The sequence below is a fragment of the Phyllobates terribilis genome, unplaced genomic scaffold (genome assembly GCF_046119375.1).
Source record: "Phyllobates terribilis strain yellow unplaced genomic scaffold, ASM4611937v1 Scaffold_8__6_contigs__length_399053987, whole genome shotgun sequence".
Lineage (NCBI taxonomy): Eukaryota > Metazoa > Chordata > Amphibia > Anura > Dendrobatidae > Phyllobates > Phyllobates terribilis.
Genome location: NW_027362768.1, coordinates 249,259,666 through 249,284,256, shown reverse-complemented (window position 1 = coordinate 249,284,256; position 24,591 = coordinate 249,259,666). Strand labels below are relative to the sequence as shown.

Here is a 24,591-nt window from a genome sequence, read left to right as displayed (position 1 = left end):
GAGCTTGAGCTCTGTATAACCTCGCCCACACTTCTGATTGGCTGCTTTCTGTGTACAATTTATATTGACAGAAACCTGGTAATCAGTGTTGGGGATGTGGTTGGACCAGGAGGCAGAGGACACTTGGTCCTGTCGTGATAAAAATCTGTGTTTTAACAGCAGGAGATTATTAAATCCACAAAACATAGCCCAAGAAGTGACACATTGCTGGAATCAGGGTCTCTGCCCCTACATAATGTTGCTCTCAGATAACATAGCAAAAACCTGCTGACATATTGCACTGAAAGACTTGCTAGAGTATGATGTGCATAATTCATGAAGAGGCACATTAATGAATTAAGCGCATCTCTTAACTAGCACGCACCTCCTCCAGAAATGTGGTCTGGTCAGGAACTAGTGAAGTAAATTTTCATAAATTAGATGGGTCAGTTTAGCTATGTGCCCCTTTCCCACCCTTGCTCTGCCCAATTCGCAGTACCAGCTGGCTGGTACTGCGAATTAAAGCACCTTCATGAATCAGGCCCTTAATTTTTACTATTTTAAAGGAACAGTCACACTAGAAATAAAGTTATGAATAAAAAAAGAGTAGATAGGATACTTTTCCTGAAACAATACCAATGTTGAAATTGTGCACTTAGGGTAAGGCCTGGCCATGCAGATGCAATGCACGAGCCAAATTTATTGCCAATGTATGTGAATTTGTTTTATTTATTTTTTTTTACTCGCCTTTTTCCAAGAGCCACAACTTTATATTTTTTTGTCAACACAGCTGTATTAAGGCTTGTGTTTTGTAGGACTAGTTATAGTTTTGAATGTCACCTTTTTTTTTTTTACCATAAAATGTACTGAGAAATTGGTAAAAAAAAATCCAAGCGTAATGAAATGGGGGGAAAAAATGTATTCTGCCATTGTTTAAGACTACATTTTTGGGGTGCATACAACTTGCTTTTTATTACATTTTGTTGGTGAGGTGATCTAAAAAAACGACAATTCTGACCTTTTATTTTTTTTTCTCCTGCAATGCTTCCACACATCCCAGTGATTTTGAAATTTTTTGGGGGGTGACACATTAAACTTTAGTAGTAAATTTAGGTTGATATGATTTGCATTTATTTATGAAAATATCTAAAATATGTGCACTTAAAGCAGATAAGTATATTACACAAAATAGTTAATGGCATTTACCACATATCTCCTTTCCATCAGCATCATTGTTAAAACAACATTTTTTGTTAAGATTTTTGAAAGGTTAGAATTTTTTTCTTTCTATTTTTAGAGGTCACTTTAACTTTTGAAGTGACTTTAAGGGGCCTATGAGTCAAAGAACCCGCAAACTAGACCCCATAATTACTACATCACTTAATGTATTCAAACCTGCTTCCAGAATATTTCCTTCACAGGAGTTAATGCAAAAAAACTAAATTTTCTTTTGTAACTCAAATTTTGCTTCAGCCTCAAACTTTTCAAGTGACACCTTTTGGAAATTATAACCCTTAAGGAATTCATGTACGGGGTGTGATGACTATCTTTACCACATAGTAGTTTCACAGAATTTTAGAGTATTGGGCCTTGAAGATGAAATATTACATATTTATATAGGACTCTGGTCTTGATGAGGAGATGTGCTGGAGTCAGATGCTCCTGATCCATGAAGAGCCATAGACTTTTTCATGAATCTGCAGCATCGGAGAAGTGGCATGCCACTCCCAACAAATTCTACTCTAGTCACTGCTAGAGTAAGACTTATGACATGGCAAACACCACCGCTCATGATTTTGATAAGCGGAGGTTGGCACGTCCCTGTTTTGCCCTCTTTGTTTGAGCTGGGCAAAAATGACACAAGAATGTTAAGTCACAAAATTTGAGCACAGCCTGGAGTTGCGCCAAAACTTTGACTTTTGAAAGCTTGGCTTAAAAGCTTTGATGAATCGGACCCGGTGTTTTTTTCCACAAATATATTGCTTTAACACCATATTTCTCATTTTCACACGGGTTTCCAGAGAAATTGTACACCAGTTGCACTATTTAATTTTTTGGAGTGCAAATTTGACTGGAATAGATTGCAGACGTGAGGAAGCCTTTGTCACTCCGTTGCCTATACAGCTCATGAAGTTATTTATAGTCAAAATGATTATTTAGCTGTCTGTATTTTACCTCTTTGTAGCCGGGAATGTCTGGAAATACATTTTCACTTGGGCAAACGTTACCTCTTACTAAAGTGGTACAGAATGATGCATACACAGCTCCTATTTCTACTCCGCCCGAGACTTCAGCACCTTTATTGCGCACACAGGCTCTGACCAACGTGTCACGGACACTTGTCACAAAGGAGGCCAATTCTTCAGTAGAGCCGACTCCAAAAGAGGTGAGAATCGCATGCACCATTGAACCTTCTTTTATCAAGCAGTACATGCCCACACTGACACTTGTCCTTTCTAATCTTCGTGCTAGCAGTTTTTTGCAATTTACTCCTTTATTGCTTTTAACACTCTGTTTTGTTTCCAGTCTGTTTTCAGCCCTTTAGAAGGCACAAAAATGACCGTTAATAATTTGCACCCAAGAGTCACAGAGGAAGATATCGTGGTAAGTAGCGGCTTATTGGAATTTTTTTTTCAGCTGGCTGATAATACATTTACCACCATCTGCAGGATAAATGGTATATTTCTAATCCTAAACTGTTTCTCATAACCACAGTGTGGAGGAGTCATAGTTAAGCATGTTCTTGCTAATTCAGCCAATATTTAAAGGGAATCTGTCAGCAGGTTTTGATATGCTATTGGACAGCATTCGGTAGGGAGAGAGACCCTGATTCCAGTGATATATCACTTTAGTTTACTGTGTGCAGCAGTTGTGATAATCACAGTTGTCTCTATTGTAGTTTAGCAGAGTTCACAGTGTTGAGCTGTGTATACCCCCACCCATACCACAGTTTTCGGTGTACATTGCATAGTGGCAGAGCTGCTAATCAGTGCAGGGGGTGTGGTTAGACTACTAGACAACCTGCCATCTGTCCTGTTGTAGTAATCTGCTGGTAAAACACTGATTTGTTTGTAAAGCTTTTTTGCATTCATTTCTGCGTGCGGGTTATCAAGCGCTTTTCCAAGCGATTTTAGCATCACTTGAAAAAGTGCTTGACAACTTGGTCACACTATATAAATCCATGCAACCGGCATGGATTTATATAGTGTGACCAAGTTAGTCAAAAAAAAGAATAAGAATGGTAAAAAATAAAGATTATACTTACCTTCCGATGTCCTCCCGGTGTTTTCTCCGCTCCGTCCGGTGTCTTGAGCGGCTCGCGGTAGTGTGAAGGACCTGCGGTGACGTCATTGAGTCATGTGTCGGGTCACATGACTCAATGACATCATGGCAGGTCCTTCACAACACCGCGACCCATACAGCTGTCCAGACAGAGCGGAGAAAACCCCGGGAGGACATCAGAAGGTAAGTATAATCTTTATTTTTTATATTAAATTCTTTAACAGGTTCTGTGGTACCTCGGTCTGAAGGAGAGTCTTCTCTTCTCCAAACCCAGGTACCATCCGCACATAGAAACTCATATTATCCGTGTGTACAAATGTACTAACACGGATATTATGCGTTTCAATGCAAGTCAATGGCGGCAATTACGCTGCGTGTCTGCAAAATTAATGGACATGCTGCATATTTTTCCGCAATGATAATCCACAGCACATGCGGATTATCATTGGGGACCATGGGTCATGTATTACCAAGCGTTTTTTAAGTGTTTTCGCTACGGAAATTCCGCGGCAAAAACACTTAAAAACCGCATAGTGGGCACGCAGCCTAAGGGGCTGCCCAAAAAAAAAACCAGTGCTGTGTACTCCTAGATAAGTGATAAATGTCTGTTGTGGGAAAATGCCTTGTCCGATGTGAGTGCTCCAGTGTGATAGTCTTTTACATTATTTGGGTACAGATTTTTTTTCTTTGTATGTAAGGCCACACCTGCCTTAACTTGTTTCACATCCAGAGTTACTTCATAGAAAACTGTGATCTTGTGAAAAAAGGAACCGGTTTAAAGATCATATAGAATACCTTTATTAAATATATTTAAGAAACAGTACAAAAACATTGGTGGCAGAAGATAAATGGTGACCAGATAGTCAAGAAATGGGGCATCAAAGGTTAGCAAGGTACAAGTAATATAATTTGATAACTTTTATGCCATCTAGTAGTATTTTTTGGCTAACAACCTCTAAATAAGGAGCTAGTGATGGTCAAAATAGGTTATAAAATACTATACACATCCATGTAAGGACCAATGAAAACCTGATTAGTCAGAGGACCAAGTGGAGATAATTACATTATTTTAAACATGATTAAAGGGGTTGTCCAGTCGAAAGTGATAAGTTTGCAGTCACTCTTTGTGACTGCAGACTTATGAATTCCCCCAGCACAGGTGCTGTGTGTTTCAGGGATTGGCCGGTATGAGACCCGGGACTGGAGGGTATGTGTGTGTTATAAATACCCCCAGCCATTGATCGCCATCTCTCTCCATATGCTTATATGGAGCGAGGCCATGCCCCGTCTAGTGAGGTGGACGGACATAGGCTATCTGAAATCATTGCCTTTGAACCTCCGAGACTCTTGTCTTCTGTCCATAATGACAGAGCAGTTGGATCAGCTAAAAGAACAACTAATTGACAGTTTAAGGATGGCCCTCCTGACATCCAACTTGTGGAGAGACCTCTCTTTTGGGTGGAAAATAAGTGTTCTGCGTTGACAACTATAAAAATAAAGGAGAGGGGCGTTCCTAGGGTATGTACAGTAAATGAGGTTGGTTGACCAATAGATGGAAAACACTTACCGTACTTTTTCAGGTTTTGCTAATATAAGCACAACCTTATACTGTGAAAGACATACTGCCAAATGTCTGTCCTGTGGGCCCTGGTTACGTCCACTGATAAAGTGACAGTTCACTAGCTGCTAGTGGTCTTAACCATGGATACCTAAGGTCCTGCAATGCCTGCACATGAGATAAGAGACACAGTGAATCAAAAATACTATACTACATTTCTAATTGGAGGTATTTGCTAATATGTTTATTATTACACCTACTACATATTGGGATAGGATCTTGGAGATGGGAATACCCCTTTAACTCTTCGCACAATCATTTGAGATAGACGCTGATGGCTCTTAAATGCGATATGTCTTAGACTTAATTGAAAATACTTTATTATAAAATAAACTTCACTCCAGACGTGCGCCTAGATTTGTTTGTTTCTCTTTTAAGAGCTGATATCACCTGGGGTGGAAGTGGGAGGGTAATGTCTTTGTTGAGGAGACAACCTTGTAGACTGTGGTAGCTGCAGACTCTGGATGTAAGTTATCTGAGGCAGCACGACGTCCCTGTGATGGATGGATACAAGAAGCTTGGCCTGAGAAAAACATGATCATTGCAAACAATGGCTTGAGTGTTCTAAAAATTAATCAAAGATAGGATTTTCCCACCTTTTTTTACAGAGACAAAAACTGATAAGCTCCGTGCCAGTAGGCAGTTATAGCCTGAGTTTGAGAAGGAAGCTATTTTGTTTTTAGTGGCAGTAGACTACACCTATTTTCCTATGTTGGAAAAAAGAATTATAAAATGTGTCCCAAAAAGACCTAGTCATAATTTTTCAACGATTTATGATTGAAACAAAATAATGTGTATTGTACTTTTTTCCCTCAGGAGCTTTTCTGTGTGTGCGGTGCCTTGAAGCGTGCCCGCCTGCTGAGCTCCGGAGTTGCAGAGGTTGTGTTTGTGAGAAAGGAAGATGCAGTTGGTGCCTATAAAAAATACAACAACAGATATCTAGATGGTAGGTTGGACGGGGTCCAAGGGGTAAACAATTTTTTTTTTTAAGGGAACCTGTCACGATGGAAATGCAGTCCAATCTGCAGGGACCATGTTATAGCAGATTGATATATAGTTTTGTAAGAAAAGATTCATGATAACTTGTGATTTAATCATTTAAACCTCTTCTCGATCTGGGATTTTCGGTACAATGGGCAGCAATGTTTCACTGCTGTCTTTCTGTAAGTGTGCATGCAGAGACAGCTGTCAATCATTGACAGGATCCCTTTAATGTTGAAATACATTAGGGTAAGTGCGATCAACATCTTTTCCAAGTGGTGAACATTACAATGTCTTCAAGTGGAAACCGCATCAGAAATCGCCAACTGTTTTTCCCTGAAGCATTTTCTTGTGCGTTTATCTAGCATTTCCTGAAGCGGTTTGTGACCTTTTTTCGTTGGTGTTTTCATGTGTTTTTTGTAACGTGTTCTGGGGCGCCTAGTGGGTGTGTTTTTTTTATTTTTTTTTTTTTTCTTCTTTTTGTCCGTTCAATGAGTTAAAAGCTTTTCTTTTTTTTTTTTTTAAAGCCAAAATATTTCTAAAGGCGACTAGGTATCTTCCAGGTGTCTATGTAGCCTTTTCATTGACTTTTACTGTAAGTATGGCTAGTCTTCCAAGCAGAAAACTTCCAGTGAATGGGTCAATTTTAACTGCTTGGTGTTTTTGGGAACCTGAAGCAAAGACACTTGAAAGCCTGAACATATACCGCAAGTCTTTCTTACATAGAAATGAATATTTATTCTATCCAGGATTCTTATACTGTGTGAGCTAATTTTTCAAAATGTGCTCTAAAATCTGATGAAACTGTCTTGGAGAACAGTTTTTTTTTTTAAAATAATTAAGTCTGCTTTAATTCCATAATTTTGGTGCATTTATTATGGTTGCAATATCTGGTCCCTCTCACACATTTGAACCTTGTTAACCATGGGATCTTGTGCAATAATTTATCATCAATAATGAATAAAATGGTCTTGGGTGAAATACTTTTAAGAAATGGAGCAATTAGACAAATTGCAGATGTAAGTGAGTGCTATAGAACTCCATGGAAGGAATAATCCCTTATTTTGCATAGTTTACTATTGTTTTTTCATTGATTATTTTATCTTCAAAACAGCTGCAGAAAAAGAGGGCAAGGGCTACATAGAAATGAAAGAAGCCTAATGAAGATAATAGCTTGTTAATGTTGATATATAATCATATGAAAAAAATGTACGCAAGAACCATGTATAGCAGAAACATATAGAAAAGTTTATTAATTGCAACATTACAAAAAATCATTCATTAAAAGAATGTTAAAGTGGGAAACTACAAGAAGGCGCCGCAATCCCACATATAATATATAACGGGGGTAAGTCAAGTTAGAAGTTTGCAACTCTATCCTACATATAACAAATCTTCTAAATCCTGATGGAAGTATATTACTTTATATGATAACAAGAGGATGTTAGATACAATATGATTTAACCAACAGGAACAAATGAACATGACAAAACAGATGACAAGAGAGCATTCTATAACAAAAATCATTATCTCGAGTTGGATGTGGTGTCAGCCCCGACGCGTGTTTCGGCATACTGCCTTCTGGGGAATAAGATTTTTTATATGTAGGATAAAGTTGCAAACATATAACATGGCTTACCCCCTGTTATATGTGGGATTGTGGCGTCATGTTGTGGTTTCCCACTTTTTAACATTCTTTTAATGCATGATTTTTTGTAATAAATTTTCCAGGTTTTTTTTCTATACATGGCTGTTGCATACATTTTTTTCATATGATTATATGCTTCCTCTGTACTGAACCTGTTACCCATTCCATGCAGATATTTTTCTGGCATCTTAACATTTGTCCTGTTTATATTTGTGCCCGTGACTGTTGTCACTTTTTATAAACTTGTTAATATTGAGGCTAAACCATAGAACAACTGATTATCACCGTGTCGCCTTCAGAAATCGCCCGATAAGCTGCATCTTAGCCATATTTGTGTTACATTCTGACGACGTAATATGGGGAGGATAGACTCTCCAAAGCACTATCGCTTTCTAATAGGTAGTCCTGACAGCTTGTTTTTTACAAGATGAGTTTTAGTTTTGAATTACACAATTCATTTTACCATTCAATGTACTGGAAAATGGGGGAAAACGCAAGTGTGGTGAACTCGCAAAAGAAGTGTGATTTTGGTATTTTTTTAAATTAAACTTTTGCTTTTATGGTGTGATAAAAATGACCTGGCAACATAATTTTCCATGTCTGTGCAATTGCCGTATTACCAAGCACTTATAGTGTTGTGGGGGAGAGGTGGGTTAACTGATGATAAAAATTTTTAAGGAATTTTGTAAAATGAAAAAAAAATTGGCTTGCCATTTTTTATTTCAACTTTACATTTTCGTCAGTTAAAGCTGTGTGAGGGCTTGTTTTTGTGTGGTGAGCTGGGTAGATAAAACATTTCCGTGCTTATTTTTGCACATTTTTAGTAGAGGTGCGACAACCCAAAGAAAAAAAAAAGTCCTGGCTTTTCAATTTTTTTCATCATTACTACATATACTGTTTGGTTAAAAGGGTAACTGTCACTTTATAAAAATGTATAACCTATAGGCTCTGAATAGTATTGCTAATTGGTGGGGTCTAGGTACTGAGAACCTCAGCGATTAGTCAAAACACCCAGTGCATGAGCTGCACACACAGAGCAGTGTATGGGCTCAGCAGTAAGTCTGTGGGTACATACACATGTACGGACCCATATACTCACTGCTGTTTTTGTACACCGCACAACTCATGCAGGAACTGCGTTCTTCAAAGCGGTGTTTTGGCCAAGCATTCGGGGTGTCAGGACCCAAACCCCCACCAATCGGCAACATTATTCTGAGCCTGTATTATATAAACAGTTTTTTTAAAGTGCCAGTTATACTTAAGTTAATTTTTCATAGATTGGATTTTTATAGACATGGCGACATCAAATGTGCGTTTTCTTCAATTAACGGGGGGAAAAAGGGAGGAAAGGGATTTCATCTTATATATTTTTTTTATAAAGGAGTAGGAGAAAGCTTGTCATGACTACTGGGGGTCTGTCATCTTTTGCACCCCCCCCCCCCCCCTGCGATCGCTTCATGAGGAGCTGGTGTGTACAGGCAATTGTGGTGTTTAAATGCGATCATCACAGATTGACAGCAGGATTGAAATCCTTAAACATTATCAATCTAGAGAGGACTAGCAAGATGCCGGCTGTGGGCTCCTGAGCACACGCCACACACCAGCACTTGACATGATCTGCTTATATGTCCCATGTCTGTCTGTAAGAGGTTAATGCTGCACAGTATTGTCAAAAGAAAATGGGCTGTTTCTATAGTGTAATAACTGTAGATATAAGCAGATTTACTACTAACTACTATCTTCTAAATCTGTGGTTTTACCTACATCCAACTGACACACTATACTTGTAATTTCAGGACAGCCAATGAAATGCAATCTTCATCTGAATGGTAGTGTGATCACATCGGACCAGCCCATCCTTCTGTAAGTGTGCATGTTATTATGGGTTCATAGGAGGAAATCTTTAATACATTTTTTAACAAAATATCTAAACTATTCCTGAAATTTTAGGATCATGTAATTCTGTAAAATGCCATTTGAATGGGATAGAATTAACATTCTCCTTTGGAAATAAGTGGCCCAGCCAAAATCCTTAACGAGAACTTGACAGCTGATGCTAGTCGTACCGGCAGGTATCCGTCAGCGTCTCTCCGCCCTCTACAAGAGACCTGTCTCTCCAGGGCAGCCTTCGGGGACTCGTCTGTCCGACTAGCCTCCAGCGCAGCTCAGTCCCCAGCAGGTATTACACTGTTTATCTCTGAAACGTGAGAGAGTCAGGCATTAATAGCTGAAATCATGCAGCCAGTGTCTCATACATGGCTCAGACTGCACGTATTAGCTGTCAGGTTTTCTTTTAAAGCTAGTCCCATAAGAATAGCTATTCTTCACCAAATTTTACAGAAGGCAAATTGGAATTCTTAGTAGCACTTTTTAAATATGCGCTAATGTCTTTATTCATCCTGACTGCCCGTTAGTGAAAGGAGATTCACAGCTTCAGCAATTCATTTTTCTCTTAAGAGTTGTCCACTACTTGGACAACCCCTTCTCATTCCCCAATATTTGGCCCTGGGAACGTGAGTGCCTACATTGCTGGAAGGGCGCCTGCACGAGATGTGAATATAAGTGTTTTATCAGGGTCAAGCATGGGGAATGCGAAGGGGTTGTCAAAGTAGTGGCCACCAGGAAATCAGCAGAGGCAAATCCACTCCAACTTGTGTGGCTTTTGTCTGGGATCTTCCTGCAGAAAGCTACTTATCTAGAAACAAATTGCAAAACAAAATATAAAGTATTTTTAAAATTCTACTCCTTAATTTCTTGCCACTCCCATAGCAACAGAACCCTATTTCCCTGCCAGTTTTTGTTGCTCCAGTAATGACGTATAGACTGGTGACTGCTGCAGCCTGTACTTGATAACTTGAAATTTCATTGCTGGAGGCTAGAATACACACAGCAGTGTAAGGTAAGCGGCGCTACAGGAGTGGCCACCAGGTGTTCAGTTGGGCAACAATAGTTTGTGCATCTTTTCTTTTTATGCATTGACATGCTGCAGAATTGAAGATCTGGTCTGAGTGTTAATTTCCTTGTGTAATCAAAAAAAAAAAGTCACAGCATGTCGTACTGTATTCTGCTGACTTTCTGTGCACAAATATTCATGGAAAAGCTTCAGTATTTCCACCTCCTGTGGACGTACCCTAAAAGATTGACTTCTGTTTGAATAAGTGTAAATTGGGGTTGTTGTGTAGGCGACAATCAGCATTAGTATGCAAGGTCATATTATTTAAGGAGAAATGTGTTTGTATTAATCCCCTAGATTTCTCAATATCTATACTATACTATATTTATACTTCAACCAAGAAATTACAACCCAGCAAGGGGAGAAATATATGTATCCATTGTCTACTGTCCAGGAGCTGTGGTATGGTCCGTACACGGTCAGACACAGACAATTTTTAAAATGAACTTTTGTTTGTGGAAAAAACCCCTTTAGACTAAGTGCCCACGATGCAGAAATGCTCTGGATTTTTCCTGAGCGTTTCTGCATCTCCCTGGCAGAAAAAACGCATGCGGATTTTACATGTGTTTTTCCCACCAGGTAGAAGCGTTTGTCGAGCGTTTTTGCATGCATTTCTGCATGCGGGTTATCAAGCTCTTTTCCAAGCGATTTTTAGCATCACTTGAAAAAGTGCTTGACAACTTGGTCACACTATATAAATCCATGCAACCGGCATGGATTTATATAGTGTGACCAAGTTACGATGCTGCAAATGCAGCATCAATAGTAAAAAAAATAAAGTTGAAAAAAAAAAAAAAACATTATACTCGCCTTCCGATGGCTCCCGGTCTCCTCTACAGTGCGTCCGGTGTCTTCGGCGGCTCGCGGTGCTCTAGAAAGGACCTTTCATGACGTCATTTAGTCATGTGACTGGTCACGCGACTGCCGACGTCAGTGGAAATGCCGACGCGGAAACACATTAAATCCGCATTGTGGGCACATAGCCTTAATCGTTGCTTTATATGCAGGCCTGTGGAGTCTTAAGCAATACCTCCAACTCAAGACTCCTCAATTTCCCTGACTCACGACTCTGATTCCACAGCCCTGCCTCATTACTGAGCGTGTACATAAAGTGCAGCACAGATTAATCTCAACTAAAAGTCTAGACCCTTAGATCAGGAACAGAACAGACATTTATAGGACATTTCATAACTTTCCCAAATTCTTATGAAAACATTTACAGCACAACCTGCATTATACTACTGTACCCAATTTATTATATAGTTTGGGAGTCTGAGTCTGTTCATTTTATTCCGACTCCACCACAATGGAACCAGACTCCAATGTGTGTGCATGAGTTTTCTGAAATCTCATAGCTTTTGCTGGTACTGTAAAAACCCGCTTTTAATTTGCATAAAAAAGCTGCAAAAATGCAGCGTGTGAACATAGTCTTAGACTGTTTGTTTCCTGGTTTGGTTTTGATGGCTTGCATGGAGTATTTCTTTACCATATTAATTGCATCTGAAGTAACAAATGTTTGAATGTATCAGGCCCGAAAACAAATCTAACATTTAGAATTTTTCTTTTTAGAAGATTAAGTGACACACCATCAAAGAAGGAAGGTGAATCTAGAAGAAACACAACCTCCTCCGGTGCTGCTTCAAATCCTCCAGCTGAAGTCGATCCTGATACTATCTTAAAAGCACTCTTTAAATCCTCAGGGTCATCAGCAGTCATCCAGCCAACTGCATTTAAGATTAAGCTCTGATGAGACTAACACAAATTGGAGACTGTAATAGGAGAGATTCCCAATTCACATATGGGCCCAGAGACTCCATAAAAAAAACCTTCATTTTGCTTCCCGGGTTTTGTTTAGCGCTGATCACCAGCAGGTAGTTGATGTTGGAAGGATTCTGGCATTAGACATTGGACAATCAATCCTCTTCCCAGCATTGTAGTCCAGTTCACCTTCTTTGTGGGGCAGTTGCATTATTGCATCAAGAATTCCTGTTTTCCCCTTGTTCTAGTATTCTGATACAGCACGATTATGGTCCTACTGTTATGTCAAGGGAGACTAAATGTACATTGAGTTGAATAACTTGTTTAAATTTCTTCAATTAATCTGTTTCTACTAAAAGGATAATCTGTATGCTGTTTTGTAGTTTTTGTAAAATATCTGGATCGCTACAAATGGAATTAGGGGGGGTGATCACTAAGTGTTTGACTGTTCTAGCCAAATAATGTTTTTATGCCTGATTAATGTTTCACACTGTGAAAATGTCATCCAGAACTCTACAATCGTAGGCAATACTTTTGGCCCTGGGGCTGAAGCATGTTGTACTAGCGTGATCTATTTCCCTTCAGCATTTCTCTGTATTCAGATCACAGATAATAGTGATCTGAATACTGGGAGGACAAACATTATGGTTTCCTATAAATATCACAAATTTTAATTTAATGCTAATTAAAAAAAAATCTGCAGTGTAGGAAGGGCACAGTGCCATACCACGATTGCCTATTTGCTCTTCCCGTACAGCCGTATACTTTTTTTAAATTGAGATTTTTCGGACTCCTCAAGTAGGAGGCAGACCTGGATTTTCTGGCAGATTGCCAAACTCTTCTTTAGTTTTGGGTAATGGAGCGGGATAAGACACTGGTTCTCCCCAAAAGTGACTGAACAGCCTTTGGTGGTCAGTCTATACCCTCTCTTGTGGGGATTTCAGTTCCATAGTACTGATACCTGACGCAGCCGGCAATCAGGTGCCTAGGTGGACGGTCCTTTTCCTTTCTTGATTCCTAGCTGCCCACCCCTAAGAGTGTGACACATTGCATGGAGCAGAAGACTTCTGGCCAATAACACTCAAACTGGCTTTACTCCTGCCCTGTGGATAGGCTACACCACTTCTTTCCTCTGGGCGTTGCCATCTATTCCCTGCGTTGCTCTGAGCAATCAGCTATGTCTCTGCATCGGCTAGCCTCATCATGACCTCCGACCTCTCCCCACCACCATCTAACCTCACCACATGCCGCAATCTGGCCTTAAGCACTCTGTCACCTCACTACTGGCTGCTCCCAACTGCACGAAGTCCACCTCCAAGACCAAGCAGCCTGTTAGTCTGCCTGGGGATCAACATTAGCGATGCCCTAGCAGCTCTCTCATTCCTGACACCAGCTATCTCTTCTCTTATCGTTGTCTTCTCTGTGGCCCATCATATTTGAATCCAGAGAAGATCTCAGGGCTGTGGAGTCAGTAAGCAAAGCCTCCGACTCCTCAATTTCCCTGACTTCAACTCCCTAACACATGGCTCATGGTTAAATGGTTAAATTTACTGCAGTAAGATGGTAACATCAGGCTTTTCATCACCATTATGATAGATCGATTATTGTATTGTACTGTTTACTCCAGCAGTTCTGAGTACTGGCATTCCTTCCCAGTGCCTTTTTCCTCTGATAGTATAGGCTTTTTTTTTTGGGTTTTGCTACCTCACAACCTGAAAGTTGTTTTTTTTTTTTGTTTTGTTTTTTTTCTTGGTTTGGATCAGTTCATGTAAATAACATTCCTACAACTGTGAACATTTGGTTTTCTTTTTATTGTAAAGCAAATAACAAATAGGACAAAATTACTGAAAACTTCAGTGTGCAGTACTTTGTAGAGTCTCCTTTTGTGGCAATTACAGCGGCAAGTCGCTCTGGATGAGTCTCTATGAGCTTTCCACATCTGACCACTGGAATTTTTGCCGATTTCTCAAGACAAAACTACTCCAGCTCCTTCAAGTTTGCTGTTCACCAGAAGAAACCATCTATCTACTAGTCTGCAGATTCTCGGTTGGATTAAGGTCTGGGCTTTGACTAGGCCACTCCAAAACATTTACACGTTTCTCCTTAAACTACTCCAGTGTTGCTTTAGCAGTATGGTCATTGTCTTGTTTTAAGGTGAACCTCTGTCCCAGTCTCAAATCACTGACAGAGCAAAACCTGTTTCAGTCTATTTCACACCATCCAGCTTCCCCTCGACTCAAACCATTTTCCCTGTCCTTGCTGCCGAAAAACATCCCCACAGCAATGATGCTATTGGCACCATGTTTCACTGGAAATGGTGTTCTTGTGGTGATGAGCTGTGTTTGTTTGGCACCAGACATGGCTTTTACCTTGGTACCCAAATAGTTCAATTTTGGTCTCATCTGACCGCCGCACCTTCCTCTGTACATTTGGGGAATTTCCCATGTCTTTTGGCAAACTGAACACAAGCCTTACAATTTTTGTGTAAGTAAAGGCTTTTTTTATGCCCCCTACATAGTTACATAGTTTATAAGGCCGAAAAAAGACAAGCGTCCATCCAGTTCAGCCTATTTCTTGTGCACTGCAGCTATTCCGCAGCGTTGATCCAGGGGAAGGCAAAAAAAAACCATGCGGTATAGGCCAATTTACATAATTGAGGAAAAATTCACTTCCCGACTCCAATCTGGATTAATTAACTATCACTAAGCATAAGATGTAATTTTATTGTTCTCAAGAAAGGCGTCCAGGCCTCTCTTGAACTCATTAAGTGAGTTGGACATCACCACTTCCTCTCCCAGAGAGTTCCAGAGTCTCACGGCTCTGACCGTAAAGAATCCCCTTCTATGCTGGTGCAGGAACCTCCTTTCCTCCAGACGCATAGTGTGCCCCCTCGTCTTTGTCACCATCCTTGGTATAAACAGGTCATGGGAGAGATCTCTGTACTGCCCCCTGATATATTTATACATGTTTGAGGTCTCCCCTAAGCCTTCTCTTTTCCAACATAAATAGGCCTAATTTTGACAACCTCTCTGGGTATTCTAGTCCCTCCATTCCCTTTATTACCTTAGTCGCCCTCCTTTGTACCCTCTCTAGCTCCAATATGTCTTTCCTGAGCACCGGAGCCCAGAACTGTGCACAATATTCTAAGTGCGGCCTTACCAGCGCTTTATACAGAGGAAGAACAATGTTCTCATCATATGCCCCTATTCCTCTTCTGATGCATGCCATGACTCTATTTGCCTTCGCAGCTGCTGCCTGACACTGGGCACTCCAATTTAATTTGCTATTAACCAAGACGCCCAGGTCCTTCTCCATGTCAGATTTCCCCAACGGTTTCCCATTTAATATGTATGGGTGACTGCTGTTTTTCTTTCCCATGTGCATGACCTTACATTTATCGGCATTGAACCCCATTTGCCATTTTTTGGCCCAACTCCCCAATTTATCTAAATCCTCCTGTAGCTGTGCCCTATCCTCATTTGTATTAACTACTTTACAAAGTTTAGTATCATCTGCAAATATTGCTATTTTACTATGCAACCCTTCCACTAGATCATTAATAAATATATTAAATAATATAGGGCCCAAGACAGACCCTTGAGGCACCCCGCTAGTAACCCTGACACACCCTGAGCTTACTCCATTGATAACCACCCTCTGCTTTCTATCACTCAGCCAGCTATTTACCCACTTGCACACATTATCCCCCAGACCAAGCATTCTCATTTTACATACCAACCTTTTGTGTGGCACGGTATCAAACGCTTTGGAGAAGTCAAGGTATACAACATCCACTGACTCTCCCCGGTCCAGCTGTGAGCTCACCTCCTCGTAGAAGGCAATCAGGTTTGTTTGGCAGGAGCGATCTCTCATGAATCCATGTTGATATGGAGTTAGACAGTTATTATCATTAAGATATTCTACAATAGCATCTCTAAGAAATCCTTCAAACAATTTACCCACAACAGACGTTAAGCTGACTGGTCTATAGTTCCCAAGGTCACTTTTAGACCCCTTTTTGAATATTGGTACCACATTTGCTTGGCGCTAGTCTAGTGGGACAGTCCCTGTCCATAAAGAGTGCTTGAATATAAGATACAGCGGTCTGTCTATCACATTAATTCTTTTAGTACCCGGGGGTGTATGCCATCTGGGCCTGGTGACTTGTCTATTTTGATATTATTTAGGCGTTTCTGAACTTCCTCCTGGGTTAGGTGGGTGATATTTAGCGGAGGGTTTACTTTATCACTCTGCATTTCCTCCGATAAATTGTTTTCTTTTGTGAAAACAGTGGAGAAGAAGCTATTGAGTAGGTTTGCTTTACCCTCATCGCCCTCTATGATTTTACCCAGGTTATTTTTCAATGGGCCAACTCCATCAGTTTTAATCCTTTTACTGTTTATATAGTTAAAGAACAGTTTGGGATTCGTTTTACTTTCCTTGGCAATTAGTCTCTCTGTCTCCTCTTTTGCTATTCTTATTTGTTTCTTACAGATTTTGTTTTTTTCCCTATAAGATATTAGCGCTTCCTCGCTGCCTTCTTGTTTAAGTTTACCGAAAGCCCTTTTTTTGTTTTTCATTGCCCTCTTGACTTTCTTATTTAGCCACATTGGCTTCCTCCTATTCCTAGCCCTTTTATTCCCATAAGGTATGTACCTTCTACAGTGACTATAAAGGCCACCTCTATGGAGTGTACGGCTTATTGTGGTCATATGGACAGATATTCCAGTGTCTGCTTGGGAACTCTGCAGCTTCTTCAGTGTTACCTTTGTTCTGTGTGCTGCCTTTCTGATTAATGCCCTCCTTGCCCGCGCTGAGAGATTTGGTGGGCGACCCTCTCTTGGCAGGTTTGTTGTACCATGTTCTTTCCATTTGATGATGGATTTGGTGGTGCTATGGAGGATCATCAGAGATTGGGATACTTTTTTTTTTTTATAACACAGTCCTGACTTGTACTTCACAATAACTTTGTCCCTGACTTATTTGGAGATCTCCTTGGTCTTCATGGAGTTGTTTGGTTATTGGTGTCTCTTGCTTAATGGTGTTGCAGGTGTTGTGGCCTTTCAGAAAAGGTGTGTATATACTGGCAGACCATGTGACTCTTAAATTGCACACAGGTGGACTTCTTTTCACTAACCATGTGATTTATGAAGGGAATTGCTTGCAGCAGACTTTTTAGGGACTTCATAGCAAAAGGGGTGAATACTTATGTAAATGCCAAATTTTAGTTATTTGATCCTATAAATTTAAGTTTGTCTATTTTTCTAATTTCATCAACTATTAGTAACTATTTAGTGATGATGCATTACACACAAATCAGATTACAAAAATATTTAAACACAGGTTGCAATGTAACAAAATAGGTAAAAATCCAAGGGGGTGAATACTTTATCAAGCTACTGTACATAAAGTGTAGTACAGATTCATCTCAACTAAAAGTCTAGACCCTTAGATCAGGAATACAACAGACATTTATAGGACATTTTCATAACTTTCCCAAATTCTTATGAAAAAATATTCAGCACATACTGCATTGAACTACTGTACCCAATTTATTATGTATATTGTCAGTCGGTACATTTTATACCGACTCCACCAAAATGGACACAGACCACGACTCCGAATTACTGGAAGACATTGCAAACCAGCCTTCCCTGGTTGCCTATTACTCCAGCACCTCATGTGACCGCAAATTTCCATCAGGTCAATCCGTGGTAATCTGTGTTGCCAGCACCCACCCGTTTCCTCCAATGCCTGCTCAGTAGCCTCTCGCAGCCTGCTTCAAGAGCTCGCGCCCCTCTTCAATGTGCCGTATCTCTGTCTCATTCGGGGGCCAGGCCTTGCTCACCGTCATGGAACATCTGCTTTTTATGCCACTTCTGACCACTTCCCAGGATTACAAAAGTAAAAGACAACATCCATACCAGGGTGTTCAGTTGCAAAAGAGGTGTTTATTCCTCCATCCCAAAACACACCACGTTTCGACCCTGTGTGGATCTTTGTCAAGTATAGGTGAACAAACACGGGGCCGTCCTTATGTTGTGTGGTTCACAATAGATCACCAATCACTGCAAGGGTACGACCCCCATATCAATAATAATTATATAATTAGAATATAGTACAAAAAAAACCTAGATCCATGCATTAACACAGAGGTTACTTTAATTACAATATAAATAAAATCCAATCCTCCTTCCAAGTAAATCTATTAGACCATTATTTACATAGGCTAACTGAGGTACAATACATATCAGGCATGGCATCTCGACATCTAAGCAACCCCCCACCAATCACTTCATATATGGTCATAGATATGGAGGTTCTCCAGACCAATCCCTATAGGTGTATGGTTAGGCGCCAAAAGAGGATGTCCACAAGCATATGTTTGAACTCCAATCGGGTCACACCAAAATGACCTGCCACATCACAGGAAAGTGATCACATGACCTCACCCATGTGACCTGTGATCCCATCACATTTGCACAAGCAGCATACATCGGTCTAAATGCACATTTTATTGCTAGAATAACCCCCGCATTATGTATATATAGCTCTTCTAACCCCATTTAATATAAATATTGTAATGGCCTAACCATATACCTATGGGGATTGGTCTGGCAAACTTTCATACCTATGACCCCATAGGAAGTGATTGGTGGGTGGTTGCTTAGATATCGAGATGCCAAGCCTGATAGGCAAACTGAGGTACAATACATATGTAAATAATGGTCTTAATAGATTTACTTGGAGTAAGATTGGATTTTATTGATATTGTATTTAAAATAACCTCTGTGTTAATGTATGGATCTATTTTTTCTTGTATTATATTCTAATTATGATTGATGTGAGGGTTGTACCTTTGCAGTGATTGTTGATCTATTGTGAACCACACTACATAAGGACGGCCCCGCGTTTGTTCACCTATACTTGACAAAGACACAGACGGTTGAATCGGTGTGTTTTGGGATGGCGGAATAAACACCTCTTTTCCAACTGAACACCCTGGTATGGACGCTGTCTTTGGACCTGCGTCCCTTGCACTGAGTGCTGCTGACCACCATCTTTCCTGGACACTTCTCAGAATTAGTCAGACCTGCCAACAGAGACCTCCAAACTGGGCTAAGCCTGCAGGTGACCATTCATCCCAAGTGCTACTGTGAACACCTACCAGAGTGAGTCAGACCTACCAGTTGAGACCTCCCAGCCGGTCAAATACCGCAGGCGACCCTGTAGTGCAGATGGCACTTTGAGAACCCTACTAGAGTGAGTCAGAACCACCAGCAGAGACCTTACAGCTGGGCATATTCCACAGGTGACCTCGCAAGTCAGACATTATTTTCACCAGCCTCCACAGCAGGTAGGTGGCACATCGCAGAAGCGATCCATATAACACTCTGACCTCTTCCCAGGGTGAGTCATAACCACCAAGAGAGTTCGCTATAGGGCGTATCACACAAGCAATCTAGATGCACTAGATGACCTCTCTAAAGGTTGTATTGCGCAGGGAATCCATATAGTGCGAGGTGTACCTTAAAGGGACTGTCGGCACAAAATCAGTGAATGTGAATAGCGGTATCAGAGCGCCAATAACAGGGCAAAAATTAATTAAAATGACTTATTAATACACACAATGCGTTTCGGTGGACAAGGCCACCTTCATCAGGTGACACCTGATGAAGGTGGCCTTGTCCACCGAAACGCGTTGTGTGTATTAATAAATCAGTCATTTTAATTAATTTTTGCCCTGTTATTGGCGCTCTGATACCGCTATTCACATTCACTGATTGTCTTTTTCCCCCTGCTGGGGTGCGGTAGAGCTGCCTTTACTTACTTGTTCAACCACCTGTGGGATGAAGTTAACTAAGAGTTACTACACTGGTTTCTAAGCTTCGCTGCCCTAGCACCCCCCGGAACACTGCCGGGAGTGTTGGTGAAGCTGGGCGTCCATCTCGGCGGTATGCGCAACTAACCTGATCACGTGACCCACAACCGTGAGATCGGGATCTGTGAACGCCGCTGAAAGCAGATGACAGCCACCAACAGAACGGAGCTTGTGGAGCTTTACACTGGGGTTGTGCAGAGGTGCACAACTCCATAAGGTTAGTAGCCATTCCCACACCCCTCTACAAATTGCATTACTGAGTCACCCATTGCGCCCTGTTCTCTCCTTTTTTTACATGTCAGCACAAAATGACTTTTCAAATTCAGTCCTGCTGCTTGGTGCTCCACGGCGGGGCCAATCATTTAACTACACTTTCCCACCTGCTTGTTTTCCATCTGTTTCCACCCCCTCTTATTATTGACTTTATAGAGCCAGAAAAGGGCACAGATAGATGGAAAACAGGTGAGGAAATTTATTTGAATGATTGGCCCCGCTGTCGAGCACTGAGCAGCACATTATGATTGTTCAAACTGAGTCCCTTTAAGGTGCTCTGACATCTTTCCACAGTGAGTCAGACCAATAAGCAGAGTTCACTCAGAAGTATATCGTTCAGGTAAGCCAGACCATTCTCCTGAGTGAGTCAGAAGAGCTAGCCGAGAACTCTCCGCAAGGTACATCATGGCAGCAAATCAGATGGTGGTCTTTCACTTCCTTCAGTTAGTCGGTATAAATAGTGACCACTTCCATTTATGAGTCAGACCATTGGGCTGAGACTCCTCAGCAGGAGGTAGCATGGAAAGGATCCTGAAGGGACTCTTCCCAGGGCAAGTGCCTCTTCATAGGTGAATGAATCAAGCTAACAAACCTCTAGTAGGGTATATCGCACAGGCAAACCAGACGGTACTGAACCATTTCTTTTCAGAATGTCAGTACAAGGCAGATTGTGCATGCAATCCAGTCTTTGGCCAATCTCGTTCTCTGACACTGTCTAGGGCGAGTCGGACCGTGTAGCAGAGACGGCTTTGTATGTCATTTTGCGCACACAGACCAAGGGCTACTTGTCCTTGACTCATTCCAGCTGAGATCCCGGAGTAGGGTATATTTCAAGCAAATTAGACAGGTTTCTGACGACTTCCTTGAGTGAGTTTGACAAACTGAGATGTCTCTGTTGGTTGGTCTAAGTCATGGGATTTGTGTGCGTTTCTAACTTCGAGCAAGAATATTTTCCTCTGGAAGGTAAGTTGTAGCTTAGCGTATCCCTCAAGCAGTCCAGCTAGCCTTGATTCAGCTTTTTGTGAAGGGGGAGGCTAGCTCCCTTTAGAATTGCGATTCCAACCTTTGGCAGGGACCTTTCCTCTAATTCCAGAAGCAAAGGCGACTGCCTCACTCAGCTAGTCTTTTTACTCTGTCGCCTCATTGGGGGACACAGGACCTTGGGTGTTATACTGCTGTCCACTAGGAGGCGACACTATGCTTATCTGAAAAAGATTAAGCGTGGCTCCTCCTCTGCAGTATACACCCCCGGACGGCATCAGCCTACTCCAGTTTTTGCTTAGTGTCGCAAGGAGGCACACCTCAGACCTTCACTCGTCCCTCGCTTCAGCACGGGATTACAGATGAAGAAAAGAGGGTCTCTTAAGAGACCCCCGGCATGGCTCCTTCCTCTGCCCCCTACTACGGGGTGCACAGTTGAAGTTGAGACGGCGTAGCCACCATGCTGCTCCTTCTCTGGCACTTCGGGTCAGGCTCGAAGTTGAGAACCTCCCTCCTTCCCCAATTCCCTCGGTCTTGGTCCGAAGTTGAGGCGAGGACAAAGCCCCCTGACAGGTGACAGCGGCACCCTCCCTAATCCCCCCTGGGGGTATTAGGTTGAGACACCATCAGGTAGGGCCTGGACGGCAGCATCTGCAGCTCTCACCAGCCAGCACACTGCAGCCGAGAATCAGCAGCAATACAGGAACCCCAGCTTGACTGCGGGACCCTGTAGGAGCCGGGGGGAGTGCAGGCAGCCATGGCACACACAGGCACAGGCCTTCACAGGCCCAGCACCTGCGGCAGCTTTTTATCTTAAGCGCCTAAGGGGGACTCTTTTCAGAGACCCCCTTCCACTTATGTCCCCACCGCCTTTCTGCCTTTCAATCCGGGGGGGTCCGGTTCTGATCCGACCCCCCCCCCCCCCCCCCCCCGGACCACCGTGCTGGCCTGGAGCCCTTTTGGGCATAGAAAATAAATTTACACCGCGGCTTCGGCCTAGCCGAAGCCGCCGCCCATTTTCCGGCCCGCCCCCCGGATGACGATTTTTACTCACTGCGGTGTCACACAGGGGGCAGATCTAGGCTGCAGGGCGCGCATCTCCATAGCAACTGCCGCCCTTGCAGCGTTCCGCCCCCCTTCTCCTTCATCTCTGCAAGCAGGAGAAGAGCTACGGCGGCCATATCAAACTGCAGGACGCATACAGGCCAGCGAAGTCTCCGGGGAGGCACAGGACCAGGCTCTTTCAGCGCTGTTCACATGGGCACATTGGTGGGGTAAGTTCACAGTCTGAGTTACCTCAGCTGTGAATTTTATTACTCTGTATCTTCCTCTGCACAGTTAGCCCTTTTGCATAGCCACTCCAGGTGCACGATGCCGGGCTCAAAGTCTAAGAAAACCAGGCAGGACTGCTTTTACGCTTTCTGTACAGCCTGCAGTAATGCTCTTCCCAGCGGCAGCACATATCCGCATTGCAAGGATTGTACTCAGACTACTGTGCCAGAGTCCCAAGTAGCCCCTACCAACCCTTCAGTGTCTAATCCTACGCCGGAATGGGTCACTCAAATGTCACAATCTATGACACAGTCCATAGATAACATGACCTCCAAATTGCTTCAGGCTCTGCAAAGCCATACCTCGACTATGAATGCTACCCAACAAAGGGAAAGCCGGACTCAGTCACATACTGACCCAGGCACATCCATGTCAAGGTCAGGACGCAAGCGCACCCATAGGTCACGCTCATCTGCGTCATCCCATAGCACACGGTCATCCCTGTCTAAGGAGAGATATCATAGTCACAGGTCATCTACACAGTCCCCTACCAGGGACAGACAAGATATTTCTCCGCACCAATCTCCGTCCAGAGAAATCCCCCATTCTGGGTCACCTAGGACACACCTTAGTGATACACAGGAGTCAGAAGGCGTCTGCGATTCTGACTCAGACAAGGAAACTGATGGATCCCTAACTCCAATCCCACCTAGCAATGCAGCGCTAGTTGAGGACATAATCTCGTCCATACATCGGGTGCTGGACATCTCTGATCCGATCCCGGACGCACCACAAAATAAGGTTTCATTTGAAGGAGCTCTGAAACCACCTGAGGTTTTCTTGGATCATCCAGAATTTAAATCTATTCTCACAAAACAATTCTCACAGCCTCACAAGAAGCTTAACAATTCCAAGTTTCTGGAGGCCCGTTACCCCTTTCCAAAGGAAACCACCAAAGAATGGGCAGACCCACCAGCAGTGGACCCCCCAGTCTCCAGACTGGCAGCACAGACACTTCTTTCACTGCCAGATAGCTCAACCCTTAGGGATGCAGCAGACAGGCAGGTAGAAAGTATGGCTCGCTCAATTTGTGAAACCACAGGGGCCTCCCTAGCCCCCGCGTTCGCTTCAGTCTAGGCAGCCAAGGCCATACTGGCTTGGGCAAACAATCTACAAACTGGCCTCCAAGCTTCTGCCCCTGAACTGTTGGACCAAGCAGTTCAGATAGCAGTTGTGGCAGATTACATGCTTCATGCAGCTCTGGATTCTGCAAGGGCTGCAGCGGGCGCAATATCACACGCCATCACAATTCGGCGTATCCTTTGGCTGCGTGAATGGAAAGCGGACGCAGCCTCAAAGAAGTTCCTCACGCACCTTCCATACCTCAGCGGTCGACTTTTCGGTGAAAGCTTGGATACGATGATATCCAATGCCACAGGGGGTAAGAGTACCTCTCTTCCCCAACTGAAGCCCAAGCGCAATTATAACAAGCGTAACCAAGCTCGCTTCCGATCCTTTCAGAACTCTTCCGGCTGGTCCGTTTCACGGCCACCACAAAATAACAGCTGCTTCACACGCAGGGAAGACTCGAGGCCGACACAAAAGTAGGACAAATCCTGGCAGTCAAAGGCAGGCCACTCAAAATCAAAAGGAGGAAAATCTAAGAATTTCTCCTTATCATGACTCACGGACTCAGGAAGACACTCCACCTGTAGGAGGCTGACTTTTACTCTTTCATCAAGTCTGGCTACCTATTACAGAAGACAAGTGGGTCAGGGAACTAGTATCTTCAGGATACAAAATAGAGTTCACTTCCAACCCACCAAACAGACTCCTTATATCTGTTCCCCCAAAATCGGCAGTAAAAGCTCGCGCCTTCCACCAAGCGGTCTCATCGCTTCTTCAAGCACGAGTCATAATACCTGTTCCCACAGCCGAGCGCTTCCAGGGGTTCTATTCCAATC

The 24,591-nt window shown here is 42.5% G+C and overlaps 1 protein-coding gene across 4 annotated transcripts in view; it reads left to right on the top strand.

The window, feature by feature from the left end:
- POLDIP3 (DNA polymerase delta interacting protein 3) overlaps positions 1 to 12,589 on the top strand; it is a 58,506-nt gene extending 45,917 nt beyond the window's left edge. For all 4 annotated transcript variants that reach the window (XM_073644128.1, XM_073644129.1, XM_073644127.1 and 1 more), the window contains 5 exons: positions 2,165 to 2,365; positions 2,506 to 2,583; positions 5,696 to 5,825; positions 9,305 to 9,371; positions 12,031 to 12,589. In XM_073644128.1, coding sequence (XP_073500229.1) covers positions 2,165 to 2,365; positions 2,506 to 2,583; positions 5,696 to 5,825; positions 9,305 to 9,371; positions 12,031 to 12,208 — 654 coding nt within the window. In that variant the 3' untranslated portion in view covers positions 12,209 to 12,589. The remainder of the gene's footprint in view (positions 1 to 2,164; positions 2,366 to 2,505; positions 2,584 to 5,695; positions 5,826 to 9,304; positions 9,372 to 12,030) is intronic.
- The last annotated feature ends 12,002 nt before the right edge of the window (positions 12,590 to 24,591 follow it).